Here is a 14063-nt window from a genome sequence, read left to right on the forward strand (position 1 = left end):
TTTCCAAAAGATGGCCTAACTTTTACCAAAAGTTAGTTACCAAAATTTTGCTCAGCAGGCAAATTACCCCATCTTCAGATCCAATTTACAAATGCCATTGCAGTGCAGATCTGTAGCTGCAGAAAATTTACTTGCTACTCATTAAAAGCTAAAGACAATCTTTGAGGATACTTCATAATAAAGGTAGATGAACTAGCATGGATGTCATTCCATAGTGATGGATTTTTGAAAATGTGATTTTCAGTGTTTAAATCTTTTGATGTATTCCTGACAGTGCTACATCTTTGTGACAGAGTTCCAGGTTATAATTCAAAATGATGATCGTTTATTTAAAATGAAATTTCCACTGGAAAGATAAATGGTATTCAGTTTTTTAGTTTAGTTTTTTTTTTTTAGTTTTTTTTTTCTTTCAGTTTTTGACCAAACCTTGGGAGAGAGAGGTTAAAAAACTTTTTTCCTTACTCTTTTTAGAACTAGATGAATCAACTGTATTTGTACTTGGAGCAGTGCTGTACAAAAATTTAGAACTCATTTTGCCCACTTTGAGGTAAGAAACTCCTTTACCATAAATACTACATTAATGAATCTATTTCAGTATCATAGCTACACTACATGTCAGGATGAAAGCAAACAATCAAATCAATTGTGTAAAGGCAATGACAGATTTTTTTCTACAGTTATTTAATATATGTATATGTACATGTTACATAAAATATGCATATATTTTTGTTTCCTTCATGCTTAGTCATTTGTATGGTGGAAATAGCTTTTTTATTAAATTGTTTTAATTTATATTTTATATATTCTGCATTAAGCTTAAATAAGGAAATGTTCCTTTCAAAGTATGCACACTGACATAAGTTAATGCCACATATAACAGTGCCTCAAACTGTTGTTGATCTGGTCATTACAAGTGATCTAGCAACAGCATAATGCCTTGGTGTACTAAACATCTCTGCACCAGTTCTACAGAGGTCTCTACTAGTAGTTTTCCAAGTACATTTTCAGTATAAGTTGTATTCAGAAGGAACAAGAGAGTTATAGTGAGGATCCATTTCAGAAATAAAACATGCATGTGCCTGTGGTTGGGAGGGCTATGCACATAGATAGGGAAATAGGAAGGTTTCTTGTTTCCCTTTCTCCGTTCTGTACTTGCTGACAGACAATTTGGAAATAAACATTTCCCTCTTTCTCAATTAAGACCATTTCATGGTTCATGACTAGTATCTTATTTCACATGATAGTTGGTCTTCTATTTTTTGATTTTTTTTTACAGTAAAATAAACTGGTGCATATTGCGTCACAATACAATAACTGTTAATGAACTCACAATAGAAAGGATAATAATTAGAAAGCCACTGGATCATCTTTCCTACTCTATTTCACCAAAACTTCATGAGCTGAAACAAAGGATGGAAAAACAAAAGTTTTTTTTGTCAAACTCCATTTGAAGAAAAGAGACTCGGCAAAAGAAAAGAAAAGGAAAAAAAAAGAAGTAAAAAAGAAACAAACCTTCCCAGTAAAGTTGCAATGCACTGTGCAGTGAGGAGCTGCAATGCTGGGGATAGAAATCTGTCTCAGGTAGAGCACAATGTGAACAGTGATGTCTTGGCAGGACACCTGGCAGCCCGGGGAGGGCTGGCGAGAGCCATCTGTGCCTAGGGCATGGAGTAAATGACAGCTCATCCACTTCTGAAATGTCAGTAAGCACTTTCCATTCGCTGTGCCAGTTCCTGAAATTAGCCAGGAGGAAAGTGATGTTTGTGGGAGATTTTCTGTGGGAGAAATCTTCTCCCATATTCAGAGAAACAGAGCCAAAGGCCTATCATATTTAGCCCTTTTTGTCAGACCTTAATGACGATATGCTAAACCTAGGAAAGAATTGAGGTTGCCGTGTACCCTTCAAACCTTTATATTGTAAACCCCAATTGTTAGGATTATAGCACCTCAGTACTTCCCTCCACTTCTATTTATAATGAAATTATACTGAAACTTCTACAGCTTACATCTCATACTTCACTGGAAAGTGTATCATGCTGGATTTCTTCGCCTATGGTGATCATATTCAAAATTTGATCTCATGACCTTAAAATAGTACCTCAAATGCTGTACAGTTCCAAGCAATTCAAACCATTTCAATGTTCATTCAGGCATAAATCTGAATTAGAAAAAAGCTGCAACCATGTTTAGTGCTGACTTTTTTGCACTATTAGACTCTTCAGAAAAATTAAAACTACAATGCAAGTTTTAAAGGAATCTTTATGATGGTTTATCATTTTGCACTCATTCAGAAACATGAACGAGGTGTAGGTTTCCATACAATCCATATGCACATGCCTGGGTTTGGAAAATTTTTATTGCTGTTTGCTTATGTTTTGAAATGAAAAGCTATCATCTGACATTTATTATTATTTATACTAATCTTATTTAATAGTAATAAACATAATTTCATAACCATATTAATGCTAAACATAGTGAAATGCTTCACTGCAGTGGCATTATGTATGAGGCAAAACTGTAAAAATTGAAGGGAGGTAACATCTAGTTTTTATATGATGTGTAAAAGCATGGTAGCTATACACAATGTGAAAATTAAAAACAAACAAAAAACATTTTGGAGACGTATCTCATGTGATACTGCTCTAAATAAAATGATACTTAATTTGTTAATGGTGGGAATAAAGATAAACATAACTATGAATCAAGGTAAATTAAATAACATGGGCTTATGTTTGAGTTCAAGGGACATTTACACCTTGACAATGTGATAAAAGAGGTGATTCCTACTGGCCACAGTTGAAAATCCAGAAAGCTTTATCATTTCCCATGGGACTTTAGTCTCAGTTTTTGCTGGAGTTAGGGTGAAAGTAAAATAAATGTTTAATTATATGAAACCTGTTTATTGTGGTTTTCAGAAGAACAGAGGTGACACATTCCCATACATTCATTAATAATAGCACTACGAAGCTAGAAAGCTTCTTCATTACCAGAAGGAACATTTTTGCTTAAAATAAAACAAAACAAAACAAATCAACAACAACAAAACCTCTCAGAATATTACTATGTATCTTTAGGGGAAAGCTTTCAAAGCACCTAGTCACAGAGTCCCCATCTGGTACATCACAGGTGTTCTGTGAATAAAATGAGGATTTAATTATCTAAGACAGACTATATGATATATTTCATAACCTCAAAAATTAACTGTTTTAGAACATGGACTTAATTTTTCTTGTTTTTATTAGTATAGAGTCTGTTAACAATAAGTCTTGTAAACACAGCGTGAGATGAGAACTTGGCAATTATATTAATCTAAAACTTTCTGAAAAAAAAAGGAATTAATTCAAATGGTATGTGTAAATTATTCAAAGAATTTGTCAGGATTATTTAACACAAAATGCTAAGGAAGAGAACGAAAAAAATACTTTCTTACAAAAAAAAATCCCTCCTTAGAAAAATAGAATAGTTATTTTCTTTCCATGCACAAGTAACTAACTATATCTGATTCTATTCCCTAATATACTTTTCTGTATTGCTCTCTTCTTGTAATGTCAAACAGATATTTTCTTAATATTGAAATATTTAATATTTTGAGCACTATAGACGGCCTATTATTTCCGTATCTCTTGCATCCTTGAACATGTAAATAATATTGTTAGATTCAAAGAAAATTGATTCTCAGTACAATAGTCATTAAAAAATATTATAATTATTCTCCTGGGCACTCTGAAGAAATTCACAGCATATTGCCATACAGTAGGATAGTTTTTAACTTTTCCTTCAACAAATAAGATCAAAGAAATTATCAGTGATTTTGCTGTACTAAGCTTTTTTTGCCTGCCACTTATACAACCACCTTATTTTTCCTGCTCTAATTAACTGAAATGTTCTCTTTCTCCATATGAAACATCATTCCTAACCCTCTCCTTCGGATGCTGTAGAGCCAAAAAAGCCCTTAATCTTCCCTAGGTCAGCCCATGTGCTTTGTTAGAGTGAGGATGGAGTACCTCAAACAGTATATTACTTTGTAGCATTGCTGCTATAGCATCTGTAATTTTTCTGTAATATATACAATAATCACAAATTGAACTAAAATTTCTTTCATGTTGTCTTGAGACAGGAACATGCCTTATTTGTAAATTCATTTTTTCTTAAGCAATGTAGAGTCATTCTTAAAAGAAATGGAAATCTGAATTCATTACATATATAATCAATACGTATACCCTGATATATATCTAAAACAAACAAACAAAAACGAACAAAAAAAAACTACTCAGAATATATACCCTGACAGAAAAACAGCTATCTAAAATAACTCCATTTTATTAATATTGTTATTAATTCAGATCTGAAAAACAAAACAAACAAACAAAAAAACACTAGAGGAGCAGCTCTGGAAATTCTTCCAGTGTTTACTTAATCAAACTTTGTTATCAAGAAGAAGAAGAAGAAGAAGAAGAAGAAGAAGAAGAAGAAGAAGAGGAAGAAGAGGAAGAAGAGGAAGAAGAGGAGGAAGGAGAAGAAGGAGAAGAAGGAGAAAGGATATAAGAATATTGATAATGCATTATAATTACATCAAAACTACCTAGTTTCTTCTTTGATAACATCTTCCTATGGAAATGTCTTTCTGTGAGATTTTACTTTTCTTTCTGTGTGATCGAAGAAAGTGTGTCTGTGTTGAAAACAGCACTATATACAAACGAAATATCATAAGGAACACCAGAAACGGTCAGTCTGAAGAAGCAAGGATCGAAGACGTGAGAATTATGTCATGACGATATGCCTGTACTAACATAACCTTGACAATACTAATTCTGTCCTAGATAGGTAGCTACAAAATATACTAATTCATGTTTAACCTAAAAAGAGATATTGATGAGGAATAAGAGAACTTAAGAGAAAATTATTATTTTGAGTAAACTGTATTATATTATTACTATATATAATATTATATAATTATTATTACATTATTATATAATAATTGTATTATTATTATATGGTGATTATTATACAATTATTGTAATTTGATACAGTTGTATTATATAGAGTATTACACAGTTATTATATGTAGAATATTATAACATGAAACCAAATCTAATCTGACTTATCTGAGGAAAAAAAAAAAAAAGATTGCCTTTGGAAGCATTTCAGTTAGGACAAAACTACAGATTATAGTTTAAAAATATTTAGATGATGAAGTTGCCCACTCATATACCAAATGCAATGATTTTTCAAACATTGGAAATAGGCATTTGTTTTCATGAGAACGGAATCAACAGAACTGTAGGCTCTCCCATTGCACACATCTGACTTTAGTTAAAATTCAGAAAAAGAGGCCAACACAGCACTCTGAAAGAAAAATGACTCTCTCCTATAAAATGTGACTAGTAGGTCTACTTTGAGAAAAGTGAATGATATGCACTCAACCATTGTCAGAATGTCTGTGTCACCAATGTGCCCTTCTAATTAGTAAATCGTATTTTACTGACTGGCATTTCTGCCACCATCATTGCTTGTCAGACTTTATAGTGTCAGTTATGGTACCTAATGAGTGACAGTTTTTACCATTTCTGAACAAATATGTTTTCTCCCTGAATATTTGACAACTAAAGTAATGGAAATTAACCATGAGACTCTTGAATGTTATACCAGCAGCTTCATTTAGCAATATTAAGCTAAAGCTTCCATGTTTATATGTTTGTTGTTTTTTTTCCCCCACAGGAATTTTACAGTTGTTAATTCAAAAATCATCGTTGTTACTATACGACCTGAGCCTAAAACTACGGATTCTTTCCTAGAGATAGAACTAGCTCATCTGTCTAATGTAAGTACAAAGACATACTCTTCCAGGAGTATGTATCAGGTCATGCAAGAGAAAGAAGCAAGATTGATTTAAATATCACATCATAAAACCCAGTAAAACTAATAAATTCAAGCCCAGGAATAGTCTAATGTATTTTGAAGAGAAAATACACTTGTTTCATGTGTGTGTATATGCAAAAGAAAATTAATTTTTGTTCTTTGGGTTTTGAGGTCTTCATTTAAACAGTGATTTGTAAGAAAACTCTTCATTAACTGCTTTGATGGTTAAACTGAAGATGTAGTATTGTGCTGAATGTTTAACCTTTTGTTTCCTGCATAGTCCTTAGAGCTAGATACTGCTTCAGGACTTTTCTTATTTTCTTTCATTATTTTATACTTAAAAGCCAGTTGGTACCTATCCTGTTGTAGCAGACTGAAAAAAAAATGCTCCTGTTCCAATTTAGGTTGTCTCTTATAAGTGTATGAGATTTTTGTGCAATTATTTTTAATTCAGTACTTTTTGTCCTTTAGTTTCATCTTTAAAATGTTTTAAAACTGAAAAGGCATTCTATGTCTAACTAGATATAAATAATAATAAAAAAAAAAAAGTAATAGTTTCTCTACCTGCTCTCAGCAATCCCCCTGCAGCCAAAAGGAGAATAAAATATATATTTTGCATTAAAAAAATTGTCATGTATGTTATTGGGGAAAGTATGTTATATTATAAAGATGGGAGTATTTTATATGAAGGAATAGCAAAGAAACTGTTTATATCACTATGACATAGAGTTTACTTTAAATAAACTCATAAACTCACAATTAGAAGACAGTTACTAGAGCTTTATTACATAATATTGTTTTGCAAAGGACAGTAAAGCTATGATCTTTTTTTATGAACAGTTGCCCAAGGCCTTACATAGTTTCAGTCAGTAGCAAATTTAGACTAGTGTCTCTGGGCAAAGGTATGATGAAATCTCTTTGAACTCTAGATCTTTAATTGCATTTTACTCCAGAGTAGGAGACAGACTGTTTTACCATCAATGCTAAATATGACCCACCATTCAGTTGCCAGAAAAAAAATATATCACAAAGAGCATCTCAGTGAAATTTATTGTAGTCTGCAAGCAGTAAATAAAAAAGGAATAGAGGTGAATATAAGCTGATCTGACTCCTACCTGTAGTACCTCTCAGTAAGATTAGAATTTTATTGATGACAAATTGTGGAAATTTTGCTGCTTTTTTTTTTTTTTTTTTTTTTTTTTGTGGTTCTCTGCTTCTGTTTAGTTTTAGAGTTGTTTTTTTCTTTTTTGAACCTAAGTTACATCATCTATATTAAATACAATCTCAGTCTCTAATATTACTTTTGTACCTATCAGAAGAAGAAAATTTCAGTAAAACTGAAATAGGTATACTCCAAAGTAGATCACAAATTAATCCTATAAAAAGACACTTGTGAAATAAAATATTTGATCTTAAAAGATCATTACTGAGAAGAGTTTAGGGTATTTCTCAATTCTAGATTTTAATTTCTACTATTTTTACAATGATTGTGGAACTAGTACATGGGGTTTAGATAAGGAATATTGGAAATTGATTTCTGTAGTTTGAAATTGGGACAACTACTCACAAAAGTGAAGAGTAGCAGGTAGGAGAAAAATAAGATTGTAGTCACTTATGCTAGATAAGAAGTAAATTCAAACAGCTAAGCAAACAAACAAACAAAAAATAATGCTAGTAAGCTGCATGTCAGTATGAGCATACTGCTAAATCAAACACAAGCTATTGAAACAGGCAGTACACAAGCAAGGCTAGAGTAAAGAAAAGCTGAACCACTGTCCCCATGAGCTGAAATTCTGGAAAATTCTTAAAGAGTGATAGGTTGTTTTGTTTTTTGTTTTGTTTTTAATCCCTTTGAATAACCAATAGAGCAAGCTTTTGCCAAGTTTCAAAATCATGGAAATGAGATGAAACTTCATTGTTACAAAAGGTCAGTTTAGAGACACCTTGCTTTGTCAACCTTTTGGTAAGAGAAAACTAATGAGTATTGTATTAGCTCATGTCTTGACAACACAAAAACAAAATAACTTTGAAAATGTATATCAGAGCCAATTCTTTTGACCTTTTGTTTCTGTTCTTGTCCTATAATTTAATCCAGAGAAGCAGCAAGTATTTGGAACAAATTCTTATTCCTTAGATGTACATAATGCATTTATGTGCAAACTTGATCCACCTAGTAGTTGGATAGGCAGATACACTGACAAAATATTGGTCTAGAAAGTCTGAGAAGGGAAACCAGTTTTACAATTTTAGTTACTTTAAATGTTTAGTGACTTTTCTATTCAAGACATAACCTCCATGATGCGACACTGTTTTTTAAAAAATGAGGCTGTGTATACATAGAAACATTATTTTATAAGTTTGGGTGTTTGTCACCTTTTGTGAGATGAAAACAAGAGTTTATCTAATTAAAACATCACAATGGAAGAAGCTTTGAATGTCACATACAGATATTAAAATAAAACTATTACTGTATTCTTAGAGTTTGAACATTATGTATTAATGACTGAATAATCATGATGTCAATTAAATAGACTAATTATTAAACAGAAAATAAAATCCTGATATTTTCTTTCATCTGCTTTTTTGGAATGTCTCTTCTTATTATTATTTTCATTCTTTTCAAGCCTTTGTTCTTGAAATGCTTTTCACTGTAAAGTAGTTTGTTTTCAAATGAATTTAATAATGAATTTTTAATCAACCTCTAGAGTGTGCCTATATAGGAATATACCCACACATTTGCTCATCCACCTCCCTTTCCACTGACTAAATTACTTTGATAAGAGATTATGAAATAAGATGAACACAGTTACTTAATAAGAGTTAATATCTTTAATTTAAATTTGCATTCAAATATTAATTTATTCAAAATTTATCATCATAGCTTTGTTTTATAACAAAATTAGCCAGTATATTAATAGAAAGAGAGTATTATTTTGGGGGAGGAAGTGTAAATCCTAGTTCCATGTGCTATTTAGAATATAGCATGATATTATGTTTAGCAGATAAATTAAAATAGTTGAGCATAGTGAGAAAGTGAGTTGCAATGCATTATTTAGCAAACATTATTGTTCTCTACATATGAATGTGATGATATTCTCTAAATATGAATGTGATCACATTTCTCCAGTAGTTTGATCAAAGAGATCCTGAAGTCATCTTTTAAAAAACTGCACAATTCAAACAAAAGCTCTATTTGCTCCAGATAGAATACGAACTCTCACCTTCTGCCGGCACTGAATTTTACTCCAGGGACTCTAAAGTAACAAGCCAGCAGTAGCATAGAACATCAAGTTTTCAATAAAACTGAAAACCCTGGCTACAAAACACTGCTGGCATTGTTCGGCATAGCTGTCAAAGTTGCCAATCACATCTCAAAAGTTCAGCTTTATATGCCAGGCAGAGATATATATGCATACACACTCTCATACATATGTCTATTTTTGATATATCCAAGTTCTGTTCTGAAGTGTATAAATCAATACTGCAGCAGTCATAAACGTTAATGGACACGGTAGCTGGTTCCTTAGCTTCAGCTAAGTAATTAACTGGCAAGAGCTGTGATGAAAGATCACTGCCTTAGCAGAAAAGGGTGGCTGATGGAGGTAGCTCAAAAACAGAGGTATGAGACGTTGCCAGGAAGTCAGACCCAGAAGAAGCATGTAAAAGAGAGTAGAAGATTAAGAGTGAAGAAAATAGGAAGACAGGCTCCTTGTGGTCCTTGCAGTGCTTGAAGGATATTTGATCAGAGTATCAAGAAAGGAAGAAGTTCTGAGAGGCTGTTTTGCCCTTGCAAACTTCCGTGGCTAGCAAGTACTCGTAGAAGAACCTCTTAAAGAACAGTCGTAATATTTATCCTGTTTTCCACGGTTCTGTTTAATAACTGCAATAGCAAAACATACTTTTCTTTTTTTATATATTTGAATACATTTCAGAATACAAGCAGAGTGAAGCGTATGAATTGATAGCAGCAAAGTTTGCATTTTATTATGTAATATTTCCCTCTGTTTTTCAGATGTTTTCATAATGGACTTCCCTTTTGCTCTCATTTTTTTCTGAAAGTATTTTTGTATTATTTATACATACATTTACCTAGCATAAACTATATGGTACCTGCTGCTGGGCCTCAGGCCTCACTTCTCAAAAATGCAGTTTATTATTACTACAGTTTAGTTATAATAGCACTTGTAAAAATATACTTATAGCTCTATCAAATTGCAAATAGAATTTCTTCACTCAGGATACAAATTAATGATCTTAAAATAAAATAAAATAAAATAAAATAAAATAAAATAAAATAAAAATATTAATTCTGCATGATCATTTCATTTTTTCTTAATTCTTATTCTTCTGTATTCTTTTCTGTCAAAGTATCTGAAAGCTTTTAGCTAATGATCAGGACCTGGTGTCTGAATCTTAACGTATCTGCTATTTGGTGTTTTGTCCTGTGTCCTCCTTCCCCCTCCTCTTCTTTATATTATAAATACTTCAGGGAATGGAACAAATTTTATTTATGTTTCTACAGTAATATGTTAATGTATAGTGCCATAAGTATATGCTGGTTTTATATACTGTACTCATAAAATTCAATGCAGTCAACAAAATACTGAAGTAGAGGATGAAAATTTCCCTAAAATACCTCTGATAGAGATATCTTCAGAAGGACCTTTTTCATCTTTGATGAAGAGTTGAATTTAAATATTTAATAAATTTTAACTTCACAGTTAAAACTTGTCATGTTATTTTACTAGAAATAATATACTTTTCAGAATAAAATAGTGAGGTATGCTTTGTCTGTAAAACTCTACTTTTACTGTACCAACACTCTTCATGAGAGAACTACATTAGCATTGACATAAGAAAATATCATAATCCATCTGTTTCTTGAAATCACTTGTGATTTTATTAAACATATATTTTTCTGTATTGTTTATCTATATAGTTCTGACTTCTGGGAATAACTAATGTTTATGATGAACAGGAATATAATTTTGTGGGTTTTAGCTAGTTAAGAACTTCTAAATCAATTCGGGTTTTGATAAAGGAAGATTTACAGGATTAAGGACAAAACTTGAAGTTTAATTTTGTCTCAACTCTTCATAGGCAGCAAAATAAACATTAGTAATTAAAGACAATTCCGTTTCCTAAAACATTACCCACAGCTTAATGATGTGTAATAAACCTAGATTCCCATCCTGTTCTACATCAATTCGAAAATGTACCACTGACTTCAAAGGGATTTGAACTGGCATTCCGGTAAAGTTCAAGGAAAAATAAAAAGTTGGAGCAAAATGCTCTGCTGATTTAGGCCCCAAGTGACAAGTGAACTTGGGTATTGAATGTGAAGTTCCAGACTCTAGACATAGTACTTTTGAAGTCATTACTGTTTCAACATCCATGTCCCCCAGAGACCTAAAGTTCTGCTTCTAAACACAGCAACGATCATTCAAGTTGTCTTTTAACAGGTTAACTCTCATCTCATATTTCAGTTCAACTGGGATATACCAAATGGACAACTTAATGCTTACCTTACCTAACAGACAATACAGCAGATATTCTGAGGTTCAAGTGCTTTTTAGAACTCCAAAAGAATTAAGTGAACTAACTGAAACCAGGACAACCTTTCACAATTCCAGTGACATCAATTCGTCAGAACAGAAGTGTGATCTTGCAGGAGATCCAAATAAATGTTTAGGTCAAGCATGTTTTCTTGTATACCAGTAACTAATGGGTTTGTCTGTTTGCTTTTCAGGGCACATTGAATCCATACTGTGTGCTGTGGGACGATTCAAGAACGTAAGTGACAGATGTTTGCTTATATTACTATGGCTCAAATATTATATAGTGCCTAGCAATATTTAAGTACACAATCAGTAAACAGGTTGGGATGAGAGCAGGGAAAATGAACCTTTCTCAGATTGCAAGTACTTGATTCTCCTGTCATATGGCTTCCTTTCTGCAGCTATGTAAATTGAAGTAATACAATATCTCACCAGAAACAGATTACTCACATAGTAATTTCAATCTGCCCTTTCAAGATTAAAATGAGAGTGTCTGAGAACCATAGTTCTGTGCTATGGTAGTCGCTGAGCAACAGGAAAGTGGGTAACTGATCAGACAGGTAACTAAAGAATGTTCTCATTTCTGTTACTGCAGGGAGAAATTTTCAATTTTTCATTTTCAAGTGTGATACCCACAGCAATCTTCATTTTAGTTGGTGCAAATTTTCATTTTTCATTTCATAAAATATCTTGTAAACTAAATAATGAAAGCTTCCTTGCAGTCTTCTGCTACTTTTTTCAGTGTGTGCCTCTTTCATAGCAAAACAGAAAACATTACTATAAAGAAGTAGAGCAGTAAAATCAGTGTAGTTCAGGGGAAAAAAATCCAAATTTACACAGTTGTAGTTTCCTGCATTATTCTTTCACTGCAAATCTCCCATTAAAGGCAAGGTAAACTTTGCCTAAATACAGATTAAGTGTTTCATAAAAGGATACTTATGTGATTGCCATAATAATTTTTGAAAGATAATGTTGTTTTTCTTGCCCAGGTATATTATATACGTCTCATTCTACAGAACCTTTTACATTGTTAGAAGTTGTAAGCCTGTGACTTTGTGAGTGGTTTTATCCTTCAGACTAGGTTTAAATCAGTACACTTATGACTTGCCAACAGTGCAATAGTACAGAAATAAGAAACTTTGGACGTGGAAATAATTTCAAATACAAGTAGTACTATGGTCTATGACAATAAAAAAGAATCATAACACAGTTATTTACCAGCAATATTGTAATGTTCCACTTCTGTATGGAAAGAAAAAAAAAAAAAAAAAAGAACAGGAATTTGAACATGTTCTTTGTTTCCTCTCTACAATGTTTTGATTTCACAGTGCTTTATTTTTTTTATTTTTATTTTTTACATGTGTTGCTTTAAGCACTGTATGAGAACACAGTGTAGAGCACACGCTTCAGTTTCACTGCTCCAGTGCAAAATATTAAAGGCATATTTCCATGGGATTAGATTATGGGAAAAAAAAAAAAAAAAAAAAAGTATGTTGTGTATTTTGATTGTGATTAAAAGATTACATGGAGGAATTTGGGATGAATGTGTGGAACAACCACAAACAAATGCTGTGTCTTCTGATCTTGCCATTTGTTTTGCATTAATTGTCTTATTATTGTTTATAGACATGTTTAATGCTACACATATGTACTGTTTTCAATATGCTTCAGAACCTGAAAAAGAAAATTAAACATCTCAAATTTACATAAAGTAGTCAGATTTTGAGAGAGAATCTTATGCTTTTGTATGCTGAATTCTTCACTCAGAGGGTGGTGAGGCCCTGGCACAGGTTGCCCAGAAAAGTTGTGGATGCCCCATCCCAGGAGGTGTTCAAGGCCAGGTTGTTTGGGGCTTTGAGCAACATGATCTAGTGGGAGGTGTCCCTGCACAATGCGGGGGGTGTCATTAGATGATCTTAAAGGTCCCTTCCAACCCAAACCATGCTATGATTCTATGAAGGTTATATTTTCTAGTCATATTATTTAATAGTAGCTATTGCAGATGTTCAAATATTTCATGTATTAAAGGTATTCTTGGAGATGTATCTGTTATGAAAAGTGATAAGAACCATCAAATATTCACAATAAGACATGATGTATCAGTAAGTTCTGAATGGACACCACTGGCATATGTTTTACACATGCATATGTGTTATTTTATGAGCATACCTGGGGAAATAGCAAGACCAAAATTCTACTTTTTTTTTCCATCTCTTGGTAAAAGGTTCATAATGTTAGCCATCAGAGCATTAGATGATTCATAACTTTATTTTTGTAAATTTTATTGTTGTTGTTCTGTAACATTGTACTTGTATTTACTCCAGAATATTTCAGAATATTTATTCTGACACCATGAGTTTTAAATTACCCTGAAAGCTCCATAATCTTGAACAGGTTCCTATCATTCAGGAATCTTAAAAAGCAAATATGTAGAGGACTATACAGCTAGCCCTGTGGCTTGTTTTGCTCTTATTTTTTCCATTTTTTTCTAAAGCCTCAGGAATTATCCACTCTCAGCAGCAGGCAACTGGATTTGATGGATTAATAGCCATCATGCTATTAATCCATGTTGCAAATCCCAAAGATCTGTACTGTGCTTGTGCCCTTCCAAACCAGGTGATTTTTGCATAACCGGAATTTGGCAAA

The 14063-nt window shown here is 32.5% G+C and overlaps 1 protein-coding gene across 1 annotated transcript in view; it reads left to right on the forward strand.

The window, feature by feature from the left end:
• The window catches only part of ADGRB3 (adhesion G protein-coupled receptor B3), a 458698-nt gene that overhangs the window by 272652 nt on the left and 171983 nt on the right, over positions 1-14063 (forward strand). Inside the window, 3 exon segments of the mRNA XM_040552548.1 lie at positions 472-547; positions 5719-5821; positions 11609-11652. Of these exon segments, the coding sequence (XP_040408482.1) occupies positions 472-547; positions 5719-5821; positions 11609-11652 (223 nt within the window).

Source organism: Cygnus olor, chromosome 3 (genome assembly GCF_009769625.2).
Source record: "Cygnus olor isolate bCygOlo1 chromosome 3, bCygOlo1.pri.v2, whole genome shotgun sequence".
Taxonomy (NCBI): Eukaryota; Metazoa; Chordata; class Aves; order Anseriformes; family Anatidae; genus Cygnus; species Cygnus olor.